Here is a 25,976-nt window from a genome sequence, read left to right as displayed (position 1 = left end):
AAACATAATAGTTCCTCTTGAAGCAAATAGTTACTTATTAACACATCCATTAGTCACAGGGCAACCATTTCTGGCCACCTGGTGAAGGCAAATTAATTATTTACTGTGTTTTAGATCTGTTTTTTTTTTGTGAGGGAAATATGTCTTTGTATTTATGAAATTCTCCACTGTGTTCACCACCTAGTCACTAACGGTGTCTGTCTGCCATTTGATGCTGAGGAGTCAATGTACAGTGGGTTTTTTGGAGCTTTTATGGCTGAAAACAGAAATAGCACTGTAAGAGCGGTGAGAGTGAACCACAACAGATAAGTTGCAGTAATGAGCTGAAACTGGATATGAAGCTCCATGAAAGCAGAGGGGAGCTGCAGATATGGGTGATAATTGTCTGTAGGTTCATCACCACGAGTGACCCCTTTTACATTGTCACAATTTTTAAATCATTTAAACACACAAAAGTCTTTTGTTACATGTGAGAGACTAGTGTGTGTGTGTGTGTGTGTGTGTGTGTGTGTGTGTGTGTGTGTGTGTGTGTTGGTATGACTCATACTCTGAGAATAGCTCAGGCAATAAATTCAGATTTCTGAAACGGAGATAAGTGTGCGGACAATTTTGATTTCTTTTCATAGACACATCCGGCACCTTTTTCAGATTTTTTTTTTTTTTTTTTTTACAGTGTGTAAAAGCTTTGAAGATTTATTCACCAGAAGGCCAGAAATAGCATTTATGCTGGGTAATGACAGCTAAATTAGGCCTGGCCCTCATTGCATACACTCAACTAACATTTGGCACCAGGCCCTCTGTATGTCTTTTTAATAACCTGCCGTTCTTCACCTTTTACCCTCTTGCTTCGCCTCCATCATTTTCTCCTCTGTCTGCAGGGAATGTTTGTCGACATTCCCCTCACTGTCTGTCTGGCTGTCAGCTTCTGTTGAAGATGTGTCCGTTTTTAGCCGAGCCTGTCCTGTCTAAATACATGTGGGTGGTGTCCTTCTGGCTGCCGAGGGATGATTGATTCTATTAAACATTCAGCAGTGCTCTCTCAGTGCCATTCACACTGCTTACTAATTCATGGAGAAAGAAACTGCCTCATAAAAGTCAGCAGCACTGTATCCCCTTGACGTGAATGTACCTTTGTGTTTCTCTTTGGTGCTTGTGTGTTGACCATAGAAGTTGTCTTTAAAGGCTCTGCACACCCACACAGGTGTTTTCACTTGTTCTGGCTGATGAGACCTCTGCTTAGGTTGCTATGGTGGGAATTATTTGAGGTCACTGCACTTCATGAACTAATAAGAATCACAAAGGTGTAATAGGCACTGTCCTACAGTAACAGGTGAAGCAAGGCTAACAGGAAAGGGATGGAGATGTCAGTCTGTACACGCCCACACATTCCTGAGGGTAAAAACAGCAGAACACATTACTCTCTTCATTTTCTATAAGACAGAGGCAAATCCCTCTGGAGAAGCACAATGGGATCGCTGCCGGGGAGAGACAGGCAGGGGGTATGAACGGCAACAATCAAAAAAATGAATTGTGACTTGAAAGAGGTGTAAAATAGTGGGATGGTAACTAATCATCAATAATGAATTCTTTGGATTTTGCTCTTTGAGATCTCTTGAACTGGAAATACACGATTTTAGCCTGTTTCTGATCTGATTTTGGAGTGGGACCTAATTTCAGCTTTATCATGATTTGTTTGCTGTGCAGTGTACAGGGGAAAGCAATGGCCGATCATGGCCCAGTCAACTGCTCCCGACGACCATTGGAGAATCTGATGAATTTCTGACATCAGAAATTTTGGTCAGCCATTGTCAGGCTCTCACACATTCAAAGCAGAGTCACGAGCTGATTACCCAAGATCAGTGCCTCTTTTCTCACTTTGCCTGTGGAAAGAGGCAAACAAGGCATCTGAAGTTCCATGGCAACGCACATGACGCATCATGTGGAAGAAAAATATAGAGGCCAAGTTGGTCTAGCTAAGGCAACAGCATATGAGCCTCTTTCGACGTTTTCTCCTCTTCCCATAAAAACCTATATGGACGAGATAAGCATTGGCAAGAATGCATTATTGTGGACCATGCTGGTGTAGCTAGCAAGCTAATTTCTACTGCCTCTGGGCTTTCCTACAAGTCTTTCAGCCAGAAAGGTGTGCTGGGGCAAATGAGCTGTTAATATTCTATTTTGCATATACAGTGTAAAAGGTGACATGACAGTTGGACTGTACAGTGTGAGCACATAAATCGTGAGCTTTGGCTTTACATCGCAGACAAATTACACGTACAGTAGAAGTTGGAATTAAAAGAGCAGCGTATAAGATTTAGGGGGATTCAGTTCCATCTAGTGGTGAGGATTGCAGATTGCAACCAGCTGAAACTTCTTCCCAGTTGGTAGTCTTTCAGTGTTCATTGTTTAGGACGTTTTTACTGGGAGCCAAGTTATCCTCAGAGGTCTTATCCTCTCCATAACAAAAGGACCTGGTGATTTACACTGGTAAAAATACAGACTAAAGCTACACGTTAGAAATCAGTGTTTCTCCGACACTGTATGTCTCGTCGAAGACATGGCCGTCGTCCAGCACCTGCTGTTGTGTTCTCACTTGTGTTCTTGCAACTTGGGGACAAGTACACACAACTATGAGCATGGTGGTCATGTGATACACATTTCTGCCAATGGTTTTACACTATTCTACTTATCGACAGGTGGCAGTCATGCACCAAGAAACATAGCAATATGCCAGAAAAATGCAGGGAAGAAGATAGCAAGCTAACATACATGGATCCAAACAATGAGAGTTTTGAGCTTTTTTATTGGTGTTGCAAATATTTTATGTTGAAATAAATAAATTTAACAAGTTATTTTAGGTCTTGATCATACACACAGTACCTCTGGAGAGAAACTGAATATAAGGAGGATTTTTTTGAGAGAAAACTCCTCAGGGTACCTTTTCATTTTTATTAAATCTAATGGATCAAATTCCTATATTACAAAAAGCCACCACAGAGTGTTTGACACTCTATATATAATATAATATAATATAATATATGATATCATTTTACAGCTATTACTTTTGTACTGATTGTGAATGAGAAAACAGTCATTTTGGACCAGCATGCATGCAAAATTCTGACTCCAGCTACTACACCGAAATTGCCTCACAGCTCAACACTTTTCCTGGAGGCTTGGTTTGTATTTGCAAAGGCTTTCTTTCAGTGTTTTGAAATCAAATCAATACGTTATTTGCATGAAACTTCCATCTTTTGACGACTTTGTGCCACTGATCTATGGTGATGGATTTTGTTTTGGCCTGTTTGGGTAACTGACATAAGTGCTTTGATATTTCTGCCTCATCGACATTCAAAGCATCTAACGTGATGTCAATAATTAAACTCTAAAAGCACAATTTGTCCACCATCAGCACTGCAGTTGCAATTGAATTGGCAGTATGGGTCTTTTTCCAAGCGCATGCTTTCATTGACTAATGTCCTGTACAGAATAAAACCACTGCAGAGATCCACTGTAGCTTTTCAAGAGGCATCTCCTGGGTATGCAGTGTTTTATGAGTCACACTGCTGCTCCCATTAGAAGTCTCCTTCCTTTCTGAGCTTTGTTTAACTTAAGTATCTGAACTTGGTGAGAAATATCAGCTTTTTCTTCATAAGAATTCAGAACAGATTTCTAAATGGAAAAGCCGTAGCATGTATATTTATCATGCTACTGATGCATTTAGTGTTGTGGATGTAAGCACAGTGAAAAGGCTGTACAGAGGCTGTGAGATGAGAGAGGGAAAAGAGTTATTTATCTTTCATACAACATTATTTTTCCCGTTTCCCCTGCCAAGCCAGGCTGTAAGTGCAGACTCAAATGAAAATCTCGGTGCATTTATCTACCTCAGGTGATCTGTAACTCAGCTGACAAAAGCTCTCTGGGTTGGCCCTGTGTTCTTGTGCTTCAGTCCTGCAGGGCTTGAGGGCCATTACTCAGCCAGGCTCCTGGACAGCACAACAAGCAGAAAATGTAAAGGCTTTTGTCGTCTTTAAATCCCCAGAGCTGCTGGTTAAATGCTCGTGATTGAAATCCAATGCAGTAAAATGTATGATAATCTGTTGTTTTTGTTTCTGTTCTGTTTCATGGCCGTAGTTCCCAGCAGAGGGCTGGTGGGCTTGAACACGGGGAGGAGATCCCCATGGAGGCGGAGATACAAGAGAGAGGCCCGGATGAAGGAGCTCTGCCCTCGCTGTGTCTGAAGCAGGTCTACCCCAAGTACACCAAACAGTTCAACTACCTGCGGCTGGTGGAGAGAATCGCAGCTCTGTTCATACGCTTCCTCGGGGTCAAGGGTAACATGCGTCTGGGCCCCACTGCCTTCCGAACCTTCATCAGGTACAAAATGTTATTTAGTACCTCCACTAAGAAGGTCGAGTTTTTGGTGCGTGAGTCCATTTGCGCATTTGTCTGAAACTCAGTGAAAGGGTGTAGCATGGGCCAAGAAAGAACCCATTCAGTTTTAGGATGAATCTCAATCATGGGGCAGATACACAAACTATTTTTTACTTTCATTAAACTTGCAATATATGCACATGGCTCTCACCTCAGTGAGCCAAAATGGCAGTTTCTAGCAGTGTAGTGTTAACAATGGCAACAGTACTGACAGAGCTACCAGTGTTACTGGGCGCTAGCTCACACTCACCACGGTGTGATATTTTTCCCCTACTTTAGCGAAGGCATGACCCACACTACTCTGCCTCTGCCTCAGGCAGCATCATTGAAATGATGCTGCCTGATGATGACGTTTCCTACGTAGCCTTTGCCTTTCTGCTGTCATTAGCTTAGAATTGCTAAACCGTAATTATTTCTTTTAAATGCAGTCCATTTTTTCAAAGTATAGGTAGCAACCAATGTTCAGTTTTTTTAAAGCTAAACGTTGTTAACCATCGAAAGTTTTTTTATTTTTATTTTTTTTCTTCTCAGCAGTCTTTCAAATTCATGAAAACAAGGATGGCATTACATAGAAACACATGTGTAATGACTTCACTTCTTACAAGTGAAAGCACTTTTTGATTCCCAGCTAAAATACATGGGTTGCGGTCACGGCAAGACATGTCTGCCGCAGTATGCGGGTCATGCCTTCGCCATGTAATGGATGCGGAGCAGAGGGCGTCTAATGTAATCAAGCTGCTACACTGACCATGGAAGCTTCACCACAGTGCTCAACGTTAAATTTATGGTTGTTGTTCTATTTATTCATTGCTATGCTTGGTTCCATGGCGCTCCAACAAGTAAAAACAACAAAGAACTGTGTAAACTGAATGAATACCTCATTGTTCCAGAGGCAATGTGACACAGCAAGGTGACCTTTTGTGTGTTTTTCCATGTCACATTAAAATAAATCCATCAAATCAATGCGTCATGTTGTTAAAGCAATCAAGTCAATCAATTCAGTACCAGTTAATTTGGCATATGCTTCCAAACCCTCCATAACCAGCTGCATTATCACTTGGTTAAACTCAATACAAACACAGTAAAGCTGGCGCAACCACACGCTTCAAAGATGGAGTCTGTGTAGCAGCTAAAAAAAACCTGCTTCACTCTGCTTACGTGATGTGTCGCATCTGTGCCCCATGTATTTCGGCTGCAATACTGTTTGGTCACTTGTTTCAGTCTAGAGAAACCCTGCTCATAACTACATGTTTCAAAAGGTTAGTCCACATACAGATATGCATGTGTTTTTCCAGAGAACTCTAGCAGAGCTGATAAAGATTTGGGTTTCTCTAATAATACAGCTTCTCTAGTAGTAATTTGGCTTCAATTGAGAGCCATGACTGTCAGTGCAAGTCAATAATACATGTACGATACAGAGCATGAAGAACAAGTCCCGTAGTCTTATTTTGGGCTAATTGAAGTTTATTAAGATCTTTCTTATTGGCAGCGGACCACCTTTCACATATAGTCAAAAGACAAATCATGTTTATTGAGCCAGTATTTCCTCTTTAAATTCATTTGATAATACTATTAACTTCTTTCCATACAACCAATCAAATCTTTGGTGAAATATCTCAACTACTTTATGCAAAGACCTTTTCCTTCATTTTAACAATTAAAAAAAACAATTACCAATGCTTTAAAAAACATGTTGACATTATTTCTGACTGTAAGAAGGGCTGACTACATGTGATTCAGCGTGAACTAACATCTAACATTTCCTGATTGCTTTCAGGACCTGTAAGCTGAGCAACACTAACTTCTCCATGGCTTCAGTAGACATCCTCTACATAGACATTACACGTCGCTGGGCAGGAACGATGCCTGACTCTAGAGAAGCAGGTAACACACACACACATGTACACACACAAGTACATGCAAAAACAAGCCCCCCCACAAAGAAACAACATGTAGAGGACAGAGAACTGGGTATCCTTGAGACTCGGAGCAAATAATGTGCCTGGAGATAATTGCTTGTCATTCTTTGTCAGATTCCCTCTGACACTGCGCTACCGTAATTGAAATGAGCTGAGATCACAATGTGACAGCGGAGAGACTATCCAACATGAATTATTCAGACATTGCACCTTGCAAGGAATGTTTGCGAGGCGGAGCGGATGGATGGAGATCACATGGCCCAGGATGGAAGGGTCTGTACAGAGGAGATTGTGGGCTGAATTTAGAATGAGCTCATACGTATTCAGGGAGACTGAAGTGTCAGGGTCTGTTATTTCTGTGTGTGTGCTTTGGAGGATTGTGGGGAAGCAAGAAGTGGCAGAAAACTAGTATTTACAAATTACGATGTGGTTTCTTTTTTGGAAAATGCAGCAAAGTTTTAAAAGGACACATGTAGGAATTTATAAAAACCCTCTCTTGCACAAGATTTTTATTCTGATCTGGAACGATTTTAATAATACCACAGAAAGTGACCTATTAACTCTTACCATGTTAGTCCACTGTGAATTAGCATTTTATTCATTCTTTTTTTTTCTTCGCTTCATGGATTTCTTTGCTTTCTGCTCATTTGTTTTCCTCTTCTAGGTCAAGACTGCAGTAAGAAATATTAAGGAGACCTTTGGGTGAAAATTCAGCTCACACTCTTGTTTTCTGATCAGTTCATTGTTTTCTTATTCATTCTTTGACCTTCAGCCTCTCTGACCTTGGTCCCCCAAGGCAGGATTTGAAAATTATAAAATTAGGATGATAAACTGATCACATCTTCTTCTCTCATTGTCTGTACACTTCTAGAGCAGCAGCAGCTCATTGGTGTAATTAGCTGTTTCTGTTCTTCTCTTTGTGGCAAACACACACGGCTAATATATGTTAACAGTCATACACAGAGGTATATTTTTATAGTATATTGATATCTGAATTCTTATTGTACTGATCTCCGAATATTAATAGACAGAATCCTAAATGTGGCTTTAAGTGCTGATGATGTGGTGCCAAGACGTTTCAAAAGACCTGCAAAACGCTTTGTAAATTCAACAAAGCACAAGCGCATTAACGGAAAACACAAATGCAAAAATCGTGAATTGAAAACAACGTGCAACTGTTTCATTTCTGTCAAGCGATACTTATTAAAAGTGCTGCGTGACCTACCATATATCAGCCTAATATCACTGTGCTGTAGCTAAATGATGTCATGCTAATGTTACTGCAGAGCTAGCTTTATAATACCCTAATGTTAGATAGCAGAATATATTAATATGTAAATATGAAAAAGACATTGCTCATTTGTGACAATCACATATTTATAGTAATCATAGTTAACTAGGAAACAATGTTCACTTCTGTAGCAAGCAAGTTTCATTTTCAACATCCATTGAGGCTCACCTCTATTGTGGCTTTTGCATTTGTGTTATCCATTAATGCACTTTTGTTTTTTAAATTTTAAAAGCGTTCTGTCGAAATCAGTCACCATACTATGATGTTAAACTTACATTTCAGGAGAGACTGAGACTGCTGTGTACTAACACACGAACACACATGCATGCAAAGTTATTTTAAAAAAACAACTACGGCCTGCTTTGTTGATTTAGTGAGTTGTTGTAAAGATCTATAACAAACAAAACAACTCATGAACGCACCTTGGAAAAGCCAAGGCTCCATCTTGCACTCATGCCTGATGTTGATCTGTTTTTTGACCGTCAGTTGATGTTTGATTTCACATATCTTTTAACTCTGCCATTGACTTCACCAGTGTACCCATTAGTTCCACTTCGCACGAGCGTCTGTGACATACTCGTAAAATGTTCTGTTAGAGCCACATACAGCCAGCAAATTTTCTGTGGTTTTAATGGGTCCACAAGCTACTCTAGAGTCAAATTAAAGTCAGGTTTCATCTCTAGGACACCGATTATGATGTTTGTATTTTTTATCTCTAAAAGTTGACTTACACAGTGACATATAATTGTCAGGCCTACTGTTTTTGTGGCGTTTTCCTGTGTGGAGAATGAAGAATTTTAGTGACAGTACCTCCCAACACTATTTGGCAAGGGCACAGTTGCCACATCCTGGGCTTAGTGCTAGCCAACACAATTGTAATTGTTCTTAAAAAATACAGAGAAGGCGGGGCGTTGGTGACTTAGTGGATAGAGCAGGCGCCCTATGTACAAGGCTGTTGCCGCAGTGGCCCGGGTTCGACTCCAGCCTGTGGCCCTTTGCTGCATGTCACTCCCTCTCTCTCTCCCCCTTTCACACTTGTCTGTCCAATCAAATAAAGTTAAAAATGCCCCAAAAATATCTTAATAAATAAATAAATAAATAAATAAAATACAGAGAAGACAGAGGGTTTTTTTCCCTCCATAGCAGAATGATAATGAGTGCTTCCAGACCTTTCTCTCACCTGTGGAGATAGGTCTGGCTACAGGAGACTGATTAACATAATGGAAAACAGGTATTTGTCTTACTTTTAAAGGCTTAGTTTGACGTATTGGGAAATGTGCTTATTTGCTATCTGACAGAGAGTCAGAAGAGAAGATCGATACCATTCTCACCTTTGTACATTACGTATAAGGCAACAGCCAGCAATCGGTTAGCTTAGCTTAGCTAAACACTGGAACCAAGGGTAAAGGCGAACCTGGCTCTGTCCACAGGTAACTAAATGCATGTCTGTAGCCTCACCTCAACCATACTTTGTGTTTTGCAGGTATGGGACTACAAGCCTTTGTGGAAGCCTTTTTCTACCTGGCAGGTCGCAGGTTCAAATCCCTGACGCTGAGGGAGCAGGTAGTGTCACTGCTGGAGCTGTGCGAGGCTCAGCTCGAGTCCCAGTCGGGTGTGGAAGAGAGACGCTCGGTGAGCTGCAGCAGGGCAATGCCGCGAGCCATCAAGACTCAGACGCTGGGCCTCACCAACCCGCAGCTCAACTCTCCAGCTCCCCTGCGAAGGGCGTCCAGCCAGGACCACCGGCTGCATCAAAGACTCAAGCCTCGTACACTCAGGGCCAACGTGGAGAACTGACGACAGAGGTCTCCAACTAGGCATCCAACTCCCAAACACTGCCTTTAGCCTTCTCCACAGGAGCAGGGGAATTAGGTGTCAGTCTCTTTTCTGCAGCTCCTGTAAGAGGAGGGGTTTGATCGGAGCTGAGAGAAGGACTTGCTTGACCCCTGCTGGCTAACTTGCAGGAGGACTGTTCTCAGCCTGATTGCTTTTTCTTCAGAGGAGGAAGATATCCGCAGGGGGGTTTTGGGGAAGAAATAGAACACGGGATGGAAGAAGGTCGGTGCATTTCCTCCTCCCCTCCTGGTGTGGTCATATATGAACAGTGTGGTCCCATCAAGGGCGGATATGGCTGCTTTTAATATATATATATACTGATTCTACAGGGCAGCTACTTGCTTCCCTTCACCTTTCTCTGGCAACGCCTACACTGAAACAAACTTTCTTTTCAGGGATAACATTAGACGCTCCAGCTTCACATTCAATGCAGTTACACATAATTAAGTGGATGTAAGGGAGTGTCCTTGGTGTGTATTATATTCTTGAATTTGCACAACAACTCTTTGAACTATTACATTTGCACAGAAATGGATGTGAGGGTGACTGAGCATTTGTGTAGGCATATTGTGTATGTTTGAGTGCGTGTGTATGTGTGTGTGTACTGTACTGTATTTATTTGTGTTTAGCTCAATGGTGAAAGCCTATTTACAGCCAGTGGCTCAGCTGTGCGTCCTAGCTCCGTGAGCCCATTAGTGATGAGTTAAGTGAATAAGTATTCAAAGGGAAAAGGCCACGCCGCCACTTATCCTCTTTCAGTTCAGCAGCTATTCCAGTCAGGCAGCCTTCAGACCTCCAGCGAACACGGTTTTTAGGATGATTACTTTGTAGCCACACAACTGCCATTGGGAATAAATTATTTCACAAGTAATTGCATGGCACAAAATTTCACGTTTTAGTCTGATGCATTGTTTCTTAAATATGATTAAGATAAATTTTATATTAAAATCTCATCCAGCGTGTGATGTGGCTACACACAAAATGACTGCCACTGGTGGATGCCAACCAAAAAGATCGTAGATGGTTGCTGTTATTTCAGATTATTCACACTACAGTTACTCGCTCAGCATTAATATTTGAATTGTATGTTTGCATCTTTTACACCAAAAATATTGAAGGAATTTGTCACATGCAGACTAAGGATGAAGTGTGATGTGTTGCACGAAAGAGCAGTCGAACTCATTACTTACACAGCTGGGACGTGGGCAGCTGTTTCACACAGACAGTGAACTCAACGTTATACACTATACATACTGTAGGAATCACAATTACTGCAGTATGTGTTTAACATGAAGTAGATTTCTGAGGTTATTAACAGTGATTGATCATATGATTGAAATGTATTAAATGCACTGCAAAAATAAAGTAATTTTACTCTTGGAACTGGATGTGTGTGTTCATGTGGCCACGCCTGCTTTTTTTAAAGGGACAGTTCACATTTTTCCTCATCCGCTTACCTGCAGTGCTATTTATTGATCCACATTGTTTTGGTGTGAGTCACCCAGTGTTGCAGACAACGGCTGTAGAGATGTCTGCCTTCTCTCCAGTATCATGGAACTAGATGGCACTCAGCTTGTGGTGCTCAAAGTGCCAAAAAATACATTTTAAAAACTCAACAGCAATGTCTCTTTTCAGAAATCATGACCTGGTTACTCGAGATAATCCACAGACCTTGTTGTGAGCAGTTTCATGTAGGAACTATTTTCTTTCTATCAAACTGCACCCACCTACTGTATCACCGTGCAGAAGGAAGAGTGCATCTACTGCTAGCTCACCTAGCACATTTGAGCTTGCTAACATCACAGTTCAGCAAAAGAGGACATCATTAGTGTTTACATCTCATGCCGTCATGAACACAAACCTCTCATTCATGAGTAGATGCACACTTCCTTCTGCATGGAGATATGGTTGGCCAACATGAAACTGCTCACAACAAAGTCTGTGATTATTTTGAGTAACTGGGTCCTGATTCCTGTTTTGATTTGCTTCCTGCTGAACTACACCTGCCAACTGTAACACAACACAGAAGGACCTACTCATGGACATGCTCATGGCAGCGTGAGATGTAAACATTGATGGTGTCCTCCTTGGCTGAGCTTTAACATTAGCTAGCCCAGTGATGCTAGGTGAGCTAGCAGTAGATGCACACTTCCTTCTGCACAGTGATTCGGTTGGCTGGTGTGGTTTAGAAGAAAGAAAACCCTACATAAATTTGCTCACAACAAGGTCTGGATTATCTTGAGGAAGCTGGAAAGAGACATTGCTGTTGAGTGTTTTTTTTTTTTTGGCAATTTGTTGTTGTTCAAAGTTTATTAAGGATAAACCCCTTGAGATGCATCATCTCGTTTTCAAGGGGGTCCGATACAACAACGAAAAACAAATGAAATTACAAAACAATACAAGAAACATAAGAACATTGAGCACCACGAGCCAAGTGCCACCTAGTTCCATTGTATTGGAGAGAAGGCAGACATTTCGTCTTACTTGCCAAATATGTTTGAGTAAATCATGCAAAGGCTGGATGTGCATGTTACTGCAAACATACAGTTAGACCTGCATGCACAACATTATTGTCCTACCTTGGAGTGTTTTCCCTGTGGGCTCATTAAAGGACAGCGTTTACCCCATCATTAGGGGGATGATATGTCATAACGGCAGCGCTGTTGGCAGTTTGTGTTATTTACATCTCTGTCTTGAGCACAGCTGATAGATGAGCCCTAAAATATCTTTTTTTCTGCATGTTCTAAAACCTTAGATATGTTTCACAGCCCAACCATCTGCCAATATTTCCTCGACCTTCTGTTGCGGAGGCTGGCAGTGCCAGTTGATGCTGTAGTTCTCGTCTTTTTAGTCTTCATAGTTTCTGTTGTTGTTGCCCAGTGGTTCGACAGCTGATGTGTCAGTCACCAGTCAGAAAGACATATTTCAGCCTTCAGTAAAAATGGTTGGTGGTGCTAAAAAGTATGGGCTGTAAATCAGAGATGGGCCGATGATACAGAAGCTTGTTTCATGTGTGTTTCAATACATTTTATCAGATCTTGTGTCAAATGAAGAATACCATGTGACTGGTGATATCAGAAGCTTCAAACTTCACTGGTGCTTCAGAAAGCGTTTTGAATTTTGAAAGTTCAACAGTTAAACTATGTTGCTATGCTAAAAAGAAAGGAGGATAAAAGGGAAATATAGTGGACATAATCTAAAGTAAGATAACAATTCCATCTGATACTAAGTGAAAATGTAATTAAGGTAATTGACTGTTTCAGGCATTATCATTCTCCAATCATATTGGGACACCTAAACTACAATAAGTTGCAGAAATATTTTCTTTTAAGTTTTTTTGGACAATGCATTTATTAAAGGTCAAGTGTGTAAAATATAGAGGGATTTAATGGCATCCAGCAGTGTGGATTGCAGACTGCAACCAGGTGCAAATTCTCCTGGTTAGAATTCCTTCAGTGTTTATTGTTCAGGAGGTTTTCAGCGGGAGCCAAATTATCCGCAGAGGTCTCTTCCTCCCTCTCCAAAACAAACAGACCAGGTGATTAAATAATATTAAAGCAGTTTCAGGTTACAAACCACTGTTTATTCGGCGCTGTGTGGCAGTTCTTACTGGGAGCTGAATTATCCACAGAGGTCCCCTCTCTAAATCAGAACAAGTGGTCAAAACCAGTAAAAGCAAAATATAGAAAAATAAAGAAGTTTCATGTTAAAAATTTGGTGTTTCTCAGATGCTGTTTAGCATGTTGGATACAGGCTGCTAGCTAGCACCTGCTAATGTGTACTCACCTTTTTTTCCTCCAATAACTTAAGATCCAGACATTCAGGAGGTTTTTACTGGGGGCTGAATTAGCTGCAGATGGGCTTCTAACTACAGTGGTCAACACAAAAAATGCAAATGGCCCTATCTGGAGCCAGTGTTTGTCAGTTTTGGGCTACTGTATAAACATGGTGGTGAACGTGGCGATCTCCGCAAACAAGGACCCGCTGCCTCTGTAGATATAAACAGCTTCATCTATGGTAAGGAAAACACAATTCATATTTTCAGGTGATTATACACTAAAAAAATATTTCAGTTAATATATCCCCCTAAATCCTACACACCAGACCTGTAATGATTTTACTGCAACATCTTGCACAATACCTTCTGAATAAAAGAAGATTTTTAAAAGGCAGATCTAATAATAACAGAGAGGCTTTTTTGACTTTCATTGTACATAGATAAGACTAAAACTATCAACTATCAAAATCAATCAATTATAATAATGTATCATTACCTTGTCTTTGTGGACCTGCCTTATAGGGGAGCCCTGCTCCAACAAGTCATGGAAGCTTTATTTATTTTAGTTTATATTATGCTTACATGGTGCATATTCCTTAATTAAGTTGAGATGGTTAAACTGACACATGAAAAACACAGTTCCAGCAGTACTGGTTTGTTGTGGATTTGAGCACACAATGAACTACACATCATATTTCATTAACAAAATGTTCATAATATGCTTTGTATGTAAAATCTTAATCTGCCATGTAACTTGTAAACCCTGTTGGATAAATAGAAAGTGAAGTAAAAAACATAATATTTGCTTCTGAAATGATAGGCAGAGGTATAAACTAGCATCAAATTAAGTCTCAGAGTTGAAGTTAAGTGCAGTACTTTGGTCTGCTCACCCAACTTTTGGCATATTTTACCGAGTATTGATAGCTGTCATACAGTAGCCAGCATCAGCTCATGACTGCTGTGGATAGGGCAGCTGGCAACTGGGGAAAGACCAAGTGACAGCCTGGAAAGACAGCTGACAGAACGATATAGATCTCATTTGGACCAATATGGACTGGAAATCAATGTTGGCAGCAGATAGAATTTTAGGCTGCACCATTTAAAGCGAAAAGTAAGAAAAGAGCATACCCTGAGAGTCAGTGAGAGCAGGAGTGGAAGATGACTCACAGACTATTGACCTTGGAACAACATGTACAAGAGCAGGAAGAACACTTCACTGGAAGCCACAGCATCAAAGTTACACTAAAGACAACTGCAGATAGTTAAAGCAGTTTCTTCCCTATTAATTGACATTTCTATGGCATACTATACTATGACATTTTTATGGCATACTATAGTATGACATTTTTTTGGTATACTATACTGTGACATTTTTTTGGTATACTATACTATGACATTTTTATGGCATACTATACCATGACATTTTAATAGCATACTATACTGTGACATTTTTATGGCATACTATACTATGACATTTTTATGGTATACTATACTATGACATTCTTATGGTATACTATGGTATACTATACTATGACATTTTTATGGCATATTGTACTGTGACATTTTTTGGTATACTATACTATGACGTTTTTTTGGTATACTATACTATGACATTTTTATGGCATCCTATAAGATGGCATATTTTATGGCATACTATACTATGACATTTTTATGCCATACTATTGTAAGACAGTTTCATGGCATACTATACTATGACATTTGTATGGCATATTATCGTAAGACAGTTTCATGGCATACTGTACTATGACATTTTTATGGTATACTATACTATGACATTTTTATGGCATACTATACTATGACATTCGTATGGCATATTATTGTAAGACAGTTTTATGGCATACTATTCTATGACATTTTCTTGGCATACTATACTATGACATATTTTGGTATACTATACTGTGACATTTTTTTGGTATACTATACTATGACATTTTTATGGCATACTATACTATGACATTTTTTTTGGCATACTATACTATGACATATTTTGGTATACTATACTGTGACATTTTTTTGGTATACTGTACTATGACATTTTTATGACATACTATTCTATGACATTTTTTTGGCATACTATACTATGACATATTTTGGTATACTATACTGTGACATTTTTTGGTATACTGTGCTATGACATTTTTTTGGCATACTATACTATGACATATTTTGGTATACTATACTATGACGTTTTTTTGGTATACTATACTATGACATTTTTATGCCATACTATCGTAAGACAGTTTTATGGCATACTATACTATGACATTTGTATGGCATATTATCGTAAGACAGTTTTATGGTATACTATACTATGACATTTTTATGGCATACTATACTATGACATTTTTATGGCATACTATACTATGACATTTGTATGGCATATTATTGTAAGACAATTTTATGGCATACTATACTGTGACATTTTTATGGCATACTGTACTATGACATTTTTATGGCATACTATTCTATGACATTTTTTTGGCATACTATGCTATGACATATTTTGGTATACTATACTGTGACATTTTTTTGGTATACTATACTATACTATGACAGCCTATTACCCTAGGTTTTTCTATTGTGAATATAATTCTGGGTCATGTGGCCAAGTATCTAGTCTTTGCTTCGGTGAGAGTTGGACTACAGCCAGATACCCACTGCAGGGCCTAGTGATTGGTCAAATCATTTCTACAAAATGTTTAGTTATGTCTAAAAAAAGATATCCAATTCTCAGAACACTTATGTCTTTGACCTTTCCATTTGGAGATGTTATGGAGTGGAATTAAGTATGTCCTCCTGGGCTGTTGCACTGCACTTGGAAGGAAATTATGTTGCCCATCAACAAGTGGCTTAATTTGTGGCTTTGTTTACTAGCCTTTGATACTTCTGAGTCATGGGTGGGAGCATTGGAGAGACGCTTGTTTCATTAGCCTGATGTCCTAAATGGATGTCTTTGCGAGCCCCAGGGAGCCTGTTCCACTTGGCCAAAGAAATAAGTGTGCCTCACAGGGAGCAATTAACAACACAGGAGCTTGCCTTTAAAATACACATGATGAGGATCTGCTGTTAATGAGGTCCACTGTCTCCATATGATCATACTATATTAGTGAAAAAAAAAAACTTTTATACTGCATTTCTCCTGCCTATGAGCTATAGTTAGGAACAAAATGTGTGAGCATTTTTATATAATAATCACCTCAATTTACAGCTACAGCTATTTGAGAGAGACATTTTGCTACAAAATCTCCCCCCATTTCAGGCTTTCTCCTACCCACTGTGGGGAATAACAATCAGGCAGTATGTAGGTCAGGCTCACTGAGGAGTAGGCACTGCTCAAACCAGTCTGTCACATCCCTCCATCATACCCTCTACTCTGCCTTTGGACCTCGACTCTGAGCATATGGTCTCTCTAGCTGCTTGTCATCTATCTAGGCCTGCTTGAGTATTTAATGAACATGTGATTCATCTTGAACGCTCTCACATTAAGCCTCATTTACATTTCATAATAACAAAGCGCCAGAGAGAACAATGCAAGTGAGGCTACAGCACACAGACAGACAGACAGAAGGCGACAAGATTTTAAAATAGCTAAATAAAACTTTAATAGGTCTAGTTGCAAATGTACATAAATTGCACAGCCACATTTTGTCAACACAAATTCCTCTGTACATTATTGTTTTGTCACTGTCGTCAAAGGAAGCAGAATCCAGCAAATACTTTATACTTTCAACATACTTACAAAAGTATTTTCTACAAGATAATAGAAAACATACAACATCATTTACTTTATTTATAGCTTTATATTTTTGATTGATCTTTTGTTGGACTGGCTGAACTGTGTGAAGAGTGAGCTCATGGTTTTCTGACTGAGAAAATTAGAACTGATGTGTGAACATGGATGGGACAAATGAACTGATAGCTGAAAAGTCAAATTAGAAACCAACATTTGTGTGCGTCTTCTGCTTTACTTGTTGTACATGTACTGATACATACAGCCTTATATCAGTTAACTTGTATTGTTGCACACTACAGTGTAAAGCAAGACTATGCAACTTTTACTGAACAACCACTACTGCTGAATGCTAAACTATTGTTGTGATAATCCTATTTTTGATAAATGCTTTAACATAGTTCACAAAACAATAGTTTAGCATTTAGCTAAAAAGCTACGAGGGTCATAAAGCCAAGTCAACTAGTAAAATGCCTTGTAGGCTACTTTACCATAACGTACGTAAGAATGTATCGCTAATGTGCTAACATTAGCAAACCTTAGCCACTAAAAGCTACTTGTTATAACAGGCCAGGTGAGGCTAACATTAGCATTACAGTGTCCACCTGTTTAGCTAAACCTTTTACCATTCAGCTAAACAGTAGTTTAGCAGCCAACACTTGTATGTGGGGCCCATGTGGGTAGTAAATGGGCTGAAAAATAGGCCCTAAATGGGTTTGTCCACGGGTTCCATATTGGGCCCATGACAATCGCCCACATGGGTGGGTTTACACAAGTAGATGGGTACCTGGCTACCTGGACATGAGGTGGGTATGGACCCAAAGTAGGCATCGTATCTAGGGGCCACTTTAATAACCCACTCGTGGGTAATTTGCACAGAGCCATTATCATATACAGTAGGACCCATTTTTCAGCCCATTTACTACCCACATGAACACCATATACAAATGTTGACTAACAGCACCACAAGAGGAGATATGTCATAAAGTAAGAAAACTTATTTCATAACTGGCCTTGGGCAATATTTACTTAAAATTTGCTAACGTTTTTGCCTGAGTTCAGACCTTGGAATCCACCCACTCCACCGACTTGAATGAAGACAGAACTGGACTACGAATGAATTGACAATTCCGTCAAAAAAATGTATCAGGCAACTAACGTTAGCTAACCGTTGCTGCCAAAAGCTACTCATCATAACAACAGGCAAGGCTGCAACGTTAGCATCATGAGTGTAAATGCTAAATAGTAGTTTAGCATTTAGCTACAATGCTAAGCTATTATAGCTTTGTAGTATAAGTAGTAGTGCCTTTTACAGCAAAATTAACCTAAAATTTGTTAAGGTTTGCCACAAAAAGCTACTGGTTAAAAGAAAAGACCAAGTAGCGTTAAGGCTGTAAGTTAGCAGTAAAACTTCTGAGTGTATTGAATTGAGCAATAGTGTTTAATTATTGCAACTATTCATTTGTATGAATATATTATTTCTTCTGTCAAAAGTAGCATAGTCTTGCTTTAATCTCTGCAACCAACAATAATAACAATGAATATGAATGAATTCCTGGTATAATATGAGAAAAAGTCCTATCCAATCAGATATATTTTTTTTTGCAACCAGAGGATTTTTCAGTCTGAGGCTATTCCTTTTTATTAAAAAATTAAAACTGCAAAACAGTTCTGTTGTCTGATGTAAACAGTTTGAATGAGCTATACCAAAAGTCCCTTTCTTCGATTTTGAACTTTGCCACGTTTTTCAAACACCTGAAACAGGTGCTGTGCTAAAAAAGAAAAGCTAAATGAACACCAACCACTGAAAATAAAAGTGCATCGAGCTAGACTGATGAGAAATACATGATTGTGTGGCGTCCTCCACGACTTCCCCAAGAGTCCAACTCCTACTTAATCAGTTTTTTTGGCTAGTGATATTACACTCTAAATACAAAAACAATAGCTTTAACAGGGAGAACACTGAAAGGTTAATTTAATTGTATAGTTCTACCCAATGAGGACAGATGACCGACTGAGCTATTTTGTATTTACAATATCCATAATGATACAGCAGAGTTTGAGCACAAGATACATTTACAAAAAGCTCTGTTAACATTAGGTAAAAATAGTGTGAGCATTTTATTTACACGTTCCCAGGCTGTCCCGCCTCTCGATGCACTCGGTTATCATATATTCACTGTATATGTCTGCAGCAAAGCATTCATCATCGTCATCATCACCTTCCGATTGGCAACAAAAGAAAACAAATGGTGATACAGACGCTGCCATTGGCTCTAGAGCGAGGATGAAGCATGCAGAGCCTCACACTTGATGTATACAGTCTGTTACAGTTAAGAAAAAAGAAAAGAAAAAAAGAATACAAAAATATACAAAATACAGATGCGGAGATGGTATGAAGCCATGAGAGCGATGTGAGGAGAGATTAGAAGGACCAAACCCCATGTTAAGACCAACTGTGAGTTAGCATCTTCACATTCAGCAAAAGGAGGGGTGAAGGAAAGAGGGTGGAGGCGAGTACGGAAAAGAGACAGAGAGGAGAGATGATGCCACTAGGATTAATAGAGTCACAGTTTGGATGCAGCATACTTCAATACCACTGACAAACAAAGCAGTAAGAGAGAAAATGTAACTACGGAGGCCGTTATTACAACGGCTCACCAGTCCAGTGTATAGTATGAGTGAGTGTGCCTAAACACATGTCTCTCAATAGCTCTTGTGCTACTAGAGTAAGAAGACCACACATGTGACTCAAATGAAAAAAATCTGTGTGTAATAGATCTGTGTCTTTAAGAGCAATGATAAGCACCAGAAGAAGAAACCCATCACTTGACTGTGCAAGTTGTGCAAGCTACGCCGGAGCTGTTAGAACTATTGTACAGACATTTCTCTAAAATGTAAAGGGTTAAGCATCTTGGGGATATCTGAAGGGGGTGACTGAGGCGATGGTGCTGATCACTGCTCGGTGTGGTCGTCTCCTCCAGGGCTCTAAAGCAAGCTACACACTACAGTCTTTCATCGTAAGAGAAGAAAAATAAAACTAGATCTCACTCCTAAATAAAGGGCTGCTTTTATATTTGAGATTATCAAATATAGATATGTGTGTATACTCTATAGAAGAAAAGAAATGCATACATCTATATTAAATTTCATCAATATAGTATCACATAGAATTCATTTACTTTAGTGTTCATAATACATTTATGTGTGTACAATTTAATTTTTGTATTCTTTACAAATCCACAGTATAAGTTGTGCCTTTTTTTTGCAGAAATAGGGGAGCTGTGGGATAAAGTGGAGGTGTGTTCCTTACTTAAGGCGCTTCATGTACCAATAGCTTCTCACAAAGTGCACTACATAGGGATGGAGGGGGGAAGCGGGGCTCATCGGGATGCTCAGGAACACACCCAAGGAGTGAAAAGGGGACGTAAAGATAAATCTGGGCTAAAAATATCTATTTTTTTGAGCTCCTATTTGGTTCTTCAGAAACAATGACTTTAAAATAAAGCACTAGAAAGTAATTCTCTCAAGACAACTAACGTGATAATCCTCAATGCGTGTTATTGTTTTGAAGTGGGTCCACTTGGTCGTCAAGAGGGAGAAGAATAAAGAGAGAGAGAGAGAGGAGGGTCGCTAGGGTGACCGTGTCTGGCGGTCGTCACTGTGTGTGGTTATATAGTGGTTTGTCCCAGGCAAAGGCAGGGTCTTGAGTTGTCCCAGCGACTGCATACGTCCACTGGCAAAGTGTCTGACTGATGGACAGCTTTGAGTTTCATATGTACAAGCTTTGCCCCGCCTCCTCTGGCCGTCACCCTATGAAAGTAACGAAGGCCGTCTGGTGATCTTGTCCTCTTGGTGATGTGTCTGTCACGCTGAAGTCCTGCCTCTACTGGTTGGCCCCCTCAGAGTGATGACCTCACTCCTGCACTGGTGTCCAAAAAAAGTTGAAATGTCCTCTGAAAGTACTGTGTCCGCTTTCAAAAACGCACACACACGCTCGCAGTCTTTCAAACAGGCATGCATCCGTGCATGCATGTAGACGTCCGCTCTTTGAATAACTGTACACACGCGCAGGCACTCTGTCTAGCAATTGCTGCTGTTCCTGAACTCTCCGTTCTCAGTTATCTGCAGTTTGGTGGGGTTGGTGGGGGAGATGCCGTTGCGGGTCTGCATGCTGTAGCGCTCCTTCAGCTGGGTCAGAGCGCTCATCAGACGGGCGTTGGCTGCATCCAACGATGCTATGCGCTTCTCCTGCACACACACATGAATACAGTTAGAGAAACATACTGTAGGATTTATATTATCAGACAACCCATAATGATCTGTTCATATATGCAAAACCTTCCTGCACAAACTTGTTGTAACTTGCTTGTTTAACCTGAACTCCTCACCTGTTCATAAGAAGTTGTACATGTAAAACTTAATCATTAGCTTTATTAATGCCCCCAAATTTCCATATAAGGCTACATGTTCGGCGCCATTTGTGGAGTTTCATTAACAACTACAAATGTCGACTCATGGTTGTATGCCTCTGCTAACCAATAAAGTTACACTTTACATCCATGTCTGTTAGAGTTGTACCGATACCGACACCAGTATTGGAAAAACCTCCGATACTGCCTAAAATGCGGATTTGGGTATCGGCGAGTACAGCCTATGACCAATCCGATACCACGTAATGTCTCACGTCATTACGCATACACACGCTACAGGCAAACAAAACAGAAATGGAGCAGAGTTTAAAAAGCATTCTACTGTAGCCTTTAAAATGTCTTTTTTTTACCAAATTGTGTGGCTGCACTTTAACCTGTGTCTTGATCTGTGTCAACACTGGACAATAATAATAAAAAAAAAGTTTTATGGCATTCATTCTACTATTATGGATTTATTTCTTAATATTTTACATAGAGTTTTAGGAGTTGAGACATACAACAATTCATATCCCATCCATTTTTATTTTACATGCTGGTATCGGATTGGTACTCGGTATCGGCAGATACCTAAGGTTCAGGGATCGGAATCAGTATCGGGAAGGAAAAAGTGGTATCGGCACATCTCAGTGTACAGTGCTTAACATATGGATGTTGCTTTTAAGAGGCGACAAATTCTAAAACATGGTTGCTTCACAAACATCTTCAACCCCGCAGCACAGAACATCTCTACAATCAGCCGATTCAAGGTGGGCACCCAAGATTAGTGTCACCAATTTGGCATTGAATAATGGCTGAAGACGTGTTTCTGCAGAATGTTATGATGTCACAGTGAAGTTGCCCTTTGACCTTTTGGGTATAAAATGTCAACACTTAATCATTATATCGTATATGTGTGAACTTTTGTTATAATTAGTGTATGAATTCTTGAGTTATGGAAAAAAACATGTTTTGTGAGGTCACAGTTACCTTTGACCACCAAAATCTAATCAGTTCCTTCTTGAGTCCAAGTGGACGTTTGTGCCAAATTTGAGGAAATTCACTTAAGGTGTTCTGGCTGCTGCCAGCACGAAAACATAAAATTCTTATTAAAGAGCAGAGGTGGGATCAGGTCACTGTTTTGCAAGCCACACAGATGTGCTTTTAGACTGTGAGAATTTTTGGCAGAATTTTAATTGTTGTTCAAGTTTTCACGCCAAAATACTAATGAGAAAATCTAGGGGAAAAAAAAATTAGCAAGCCATGATGCACATCACACTGATATGGTGAACAGACTGTTGCTCTTGCAGTTCTTTTTGTTATTTATTTTCATTTCAGTTGATTTTTTGTTACACATTCAAACTCCAAATGAATTCAAATGAAGGCCTTATAATGCTTAAGTCAAACAAGTGTTTTACAGGAGCCACTGTGCATGATTTGTATGACACATCTTCATTTTTCTTACAGAGTTGTCCCTATGAGTGGCTCTTCCATGAGGCTCGCTGTGTTAATTATATAATGTAGGCAGTGCTGAGCCACAGAGACAAACTTCCCTCCCTGTCTTTATAATGACATTTATTTTCATTCTCTCTGCCTGTTTACTGACGGAGACAACTTATTGCCTTACTGTGGGGTGTTTGTCTGTAGATGCAAAGTCTCATTACTTTAGGCGTGAAGGAGATTAATCACCTATGCATGTCCGTGTCTGGGTTTGTGCAAATGTCATGTTGCAGCACCATTGTCCCCCCCCCCCCTTCGTTTCTGTTGTAAAATCACTTTGACATTAATCTCCAAAGATGCACATTTGCACTTAATTGTGTCTCCGTGTTTGCATGCATAAAATGTACACTTTTTCTGGCATGTATAAGAAATGGTGTCCACAGATGACTGTAACAAACACAGCAGCAGTGTTTAATCCTTTCTTGCGACAGTTATGCCCACTCAGTCACTCTCTGCTTAGTTTATAATTATATTCCCAACAATCAGCATTCAGAATTCCTCGCAGGCAGCCGCTCTAAAGCAACACTTTTTTCTGACAGATTTTAAACACAGTTTTATAAGAATAAGAACCACATGGATTATAGAAGAGCTACATGTTGACAGAAAACTAGATAAGGAATTTGTAAATGTATGTTTTATAAGACAGAGAGTGGGAGGGAGCTGAGAAATTCTGCTCAGCCATTCAAGCTTGTCAGTGCCAGAGCTGAGACGCCTATGAATTAAACATCTCTTTGTATTTCAGTGACCCTTTGTTTTCTCAAGCAGAGGACGCAAGTGACAGCACATACAAATTTGAAACGCACAGACAGAGAGAATCTAAAGAACCATATGTACTGTCCATAAGGGGCGCAGGATATTTTCTGTCATTGGACATGTGAAATAGCCAACTGACCTGTGCGTCGATGATCTTCTGTTTGGAGTCCACCACTGCCTGCATGTCTGAGTGATCTTTCTTTAGCTCCTCTTCCACCGACATTAACCTGGAAACAAGACAAATGTTACTAAAATCTAAGAAAAGAACCCAAAGCTTCATTTGACACATCAGCTTCTTCTTCTACCTACCTGCTGATGATACCCTTCATCTGGAGGTCCTTGTCGTCCTGCTGTCTGCGCAGGCGCTCCTCCGACTCCTCCAGCCTGGCCTGGTACTCCATCAACACCTTCTGGGCTTGTTCGTCCTGACCCTTCAGACGGGCCTCGTACTCTTCCAGCTTCTGCACCGACGCCCGCAGCTTCTCCTGCAGCACTGCGATCTCCTGCTGGTACTGAACAAAGAAGCGGAGAGATGAGGAGACTCTCATCATCGCAGTTGTCATTATCATCATCGTCATTATCATCATCATCATCATCATCATCATCAACCCTATCAGCAGGGTCCCCGTCTTCATTACCATAGCTGTCAAGAGCAAAAAAGAAATCTCTCAATCAGGCCTGAGATTATGTCCTGTTGTTCCTGAGACTGAGTATAATTTCTGTCTGGAATACAGAAGGGAATCACACGGTTCATTTACAAGCCATTTTCATTACTGCACTTTGATACTAGACCTGAATAGCTGCCACAAGTAAAATCTTTTATTTTGTCCAATCAAAAACTCCTACTCACACAGAGAAGCTATAATCAATACCAGCAAAACTTTCATGTCAAAAAAGAAATAACTGTGTCAAATTCAGCTGTTTCCCGAGTCAGACCTGGTTTGATTTGGCTCTGAAACCACTGACCTGTTGAGAGGTTAAACTGGCAAAAAACTGAGGAAAGGAAAAGACAGGAAGTTTAGGATGAGTAAAGAAAGGAGAGGGTGAGGAGGGAGGGATGTGCAACCAGTAAAGTATCTGGTCTGTGAAATAAGCTCTGAAAATCTCTCCCTGACCTCTTGCTGGACCTTAGAGAGGCTTTTGAAGAAGTTTTCTCCGGGCGAGAGGGAGAAACTAATGGAGGAATCGAATGTCTTCTGGATCGAAAAACACATTTCTTATAACAGTGAGGGATGCTGTGATCAGTCAGCGTGTCACTGGGAGTCTAGTGAGAGTAAAACTACAGACCAGGAAACAAGAATAAAAGCCTACAGCCGTGCTTTCTGTGAGGCTGTACTAAAGCACAGCAGTGCTTTGAGCTAAATGCTAACATTGTCATGCTTACAATCACATTGTTAAAGGGTTAATTCAGTATTTTTCAACCTGGATCCTTCTTCCCATGTTTTTGTGTCTCGGTGACTAATGGGAGCAACAATTTTTGAAAGTATTGACCGAGACCACCAACCGGAACAGGCTGCAATTGACCACTCAGGCAGTTATACACTAAAAGTGCTTGTTTTGCTGCTGACATGCTCAGATTATTTATTTTCAAGTGTCTGACAACTTATGAAAAGGATCCCTACAGAGATAGACCTTTTTTTAAAAGAGTAAGATCCTTTTTGTTTCACCAGAAACAGCCCTGAAATTGCCATCGCAAAACCCACCAGACTCCATTTAAAAAAACAGTAATTTTGTCACTGAAAAACATGCCTCATTCAGCGTTCACAAAATCAAAATAGAACTCACAAAAAACGCCTCGGCTCATCTCTCTGCTTTTCCAACTATCACAAACTCTGATTTGACTTAAATAAACCCCTAATTCACCCAGTTAGTTGTGAAAATATGCCGGCTGTATACGCGCTAAAATTACTGCTTATTTAAATGCAGTCTGGTGGGTTTGGCGATGGCTATTCTGGGGCTGTTTCTGGTTAAACAAAAGCATCCTCCTCTTCAACAAAAAAAGTCTATCTCTGTTGTGATATTTTCCATACCGTTCTTAGACACTTAGTAATAATCAAAACCAGTCAGTGGCAAAAACAAACACTTTTAGTGGATGTACACTGACCGTGCAAACATGCCCCGAGTGGCTACACTACAGCCTGTTTCACCGCTGCCAGCTGCAATCTTCCTGCTCAACACTGAACCAATTTCAAAGATGGTTGTTCCCTTTAGTTACTTAGACACAAACTGGGTTGCAGATTGAAAAATACTGAACTTAACCTTTAACATGCTGACGTTTACCAGGTTTTATACTTATCACGTTCAG

General features: G+C 40.0%; 2 protein-coding genes across 8 annotated transcripts in view; one reads left to right on the top strand and one right to left on the bottom strand.

Moving 5' to 3' along the window:
• Window positions 1-10,849, top strand: part of ttll11 (tubulin tyrosine ligase-like family, member 11) — a 40,918-nt gene extending 30,069 nt beyond the window's left edge. For both annotated transcript variants that reach the window (XM_050053633.1, XM_050053632.1), the window contains exons 8-10: window positions 4,135-4,377; window positions 6,212-6,318; window positions 9,128-10,849. In XM_050053633.1, coding sequence (XP_049909590.1) covers window positions 4,135-4,377; window positions 6,212-6,318; window positions 9,128-9,441 — 664 coding nt within the window. In that variant the 3' untranslated portion in view covers window positions 9,442-10,849. The remainder of the gene's footprint in view (window positions 1-4,134; window positions 4,378-6,211; window positions 6,319-9,127) is intronic.
• A 6,007-nt stretch (window positions 10,850-16,856) lies between these two features.
• dab2ipb (DAB2 interacting protein b) overlaps window positions 16,857-25,976 on the bottom strand; it is a 174,352-nt gene continuing 165,232 nt past the window's right edge. For all 6 annotated transcript variants that reach the window (XM_050053629.1, XM_050053627.1, XM_050053625.1 and 3 more), the window contains 3 exons: window positions 23,981-24,183; window positions 23,811-23,898; window positions 16,857-21,260 (listed from right to left, as the gene is read on the bottom strand). In XM_050053629.1, coding sequence (XP_049909586.1) covers window positions 21,093-21,260; window positions 23,811-23,898; window positions 23,981-24,183 — 459 coding nt within the window. In that variant the 3' untranslated portion in view covers window positions 16,857-21,092. The remainder of the gene's footprint in view (window positions 21,261-23,810; window positions 23,899-23,980; window positions 24,184-25,976) is intronic.

Source organism: Epinephelus moara, chromosome 9, assembly GCF_006386435.1.
Source record: "Epinephelus moara isolate mb chromosome 9, YSFRI_EMoa_1.0, whole genome shotgun sequence".
NCBI lineage: Eukaryota > Metazoa > Chordata > Actinopteri > Perciformes > Serranidae > Epinephelus > Epinephelus moara.
The sequence above is the reverse complement of the archived record's forward strand: the minus strand, read 5'-3'. Positions and strand labels throughout refer to the sequence as shown.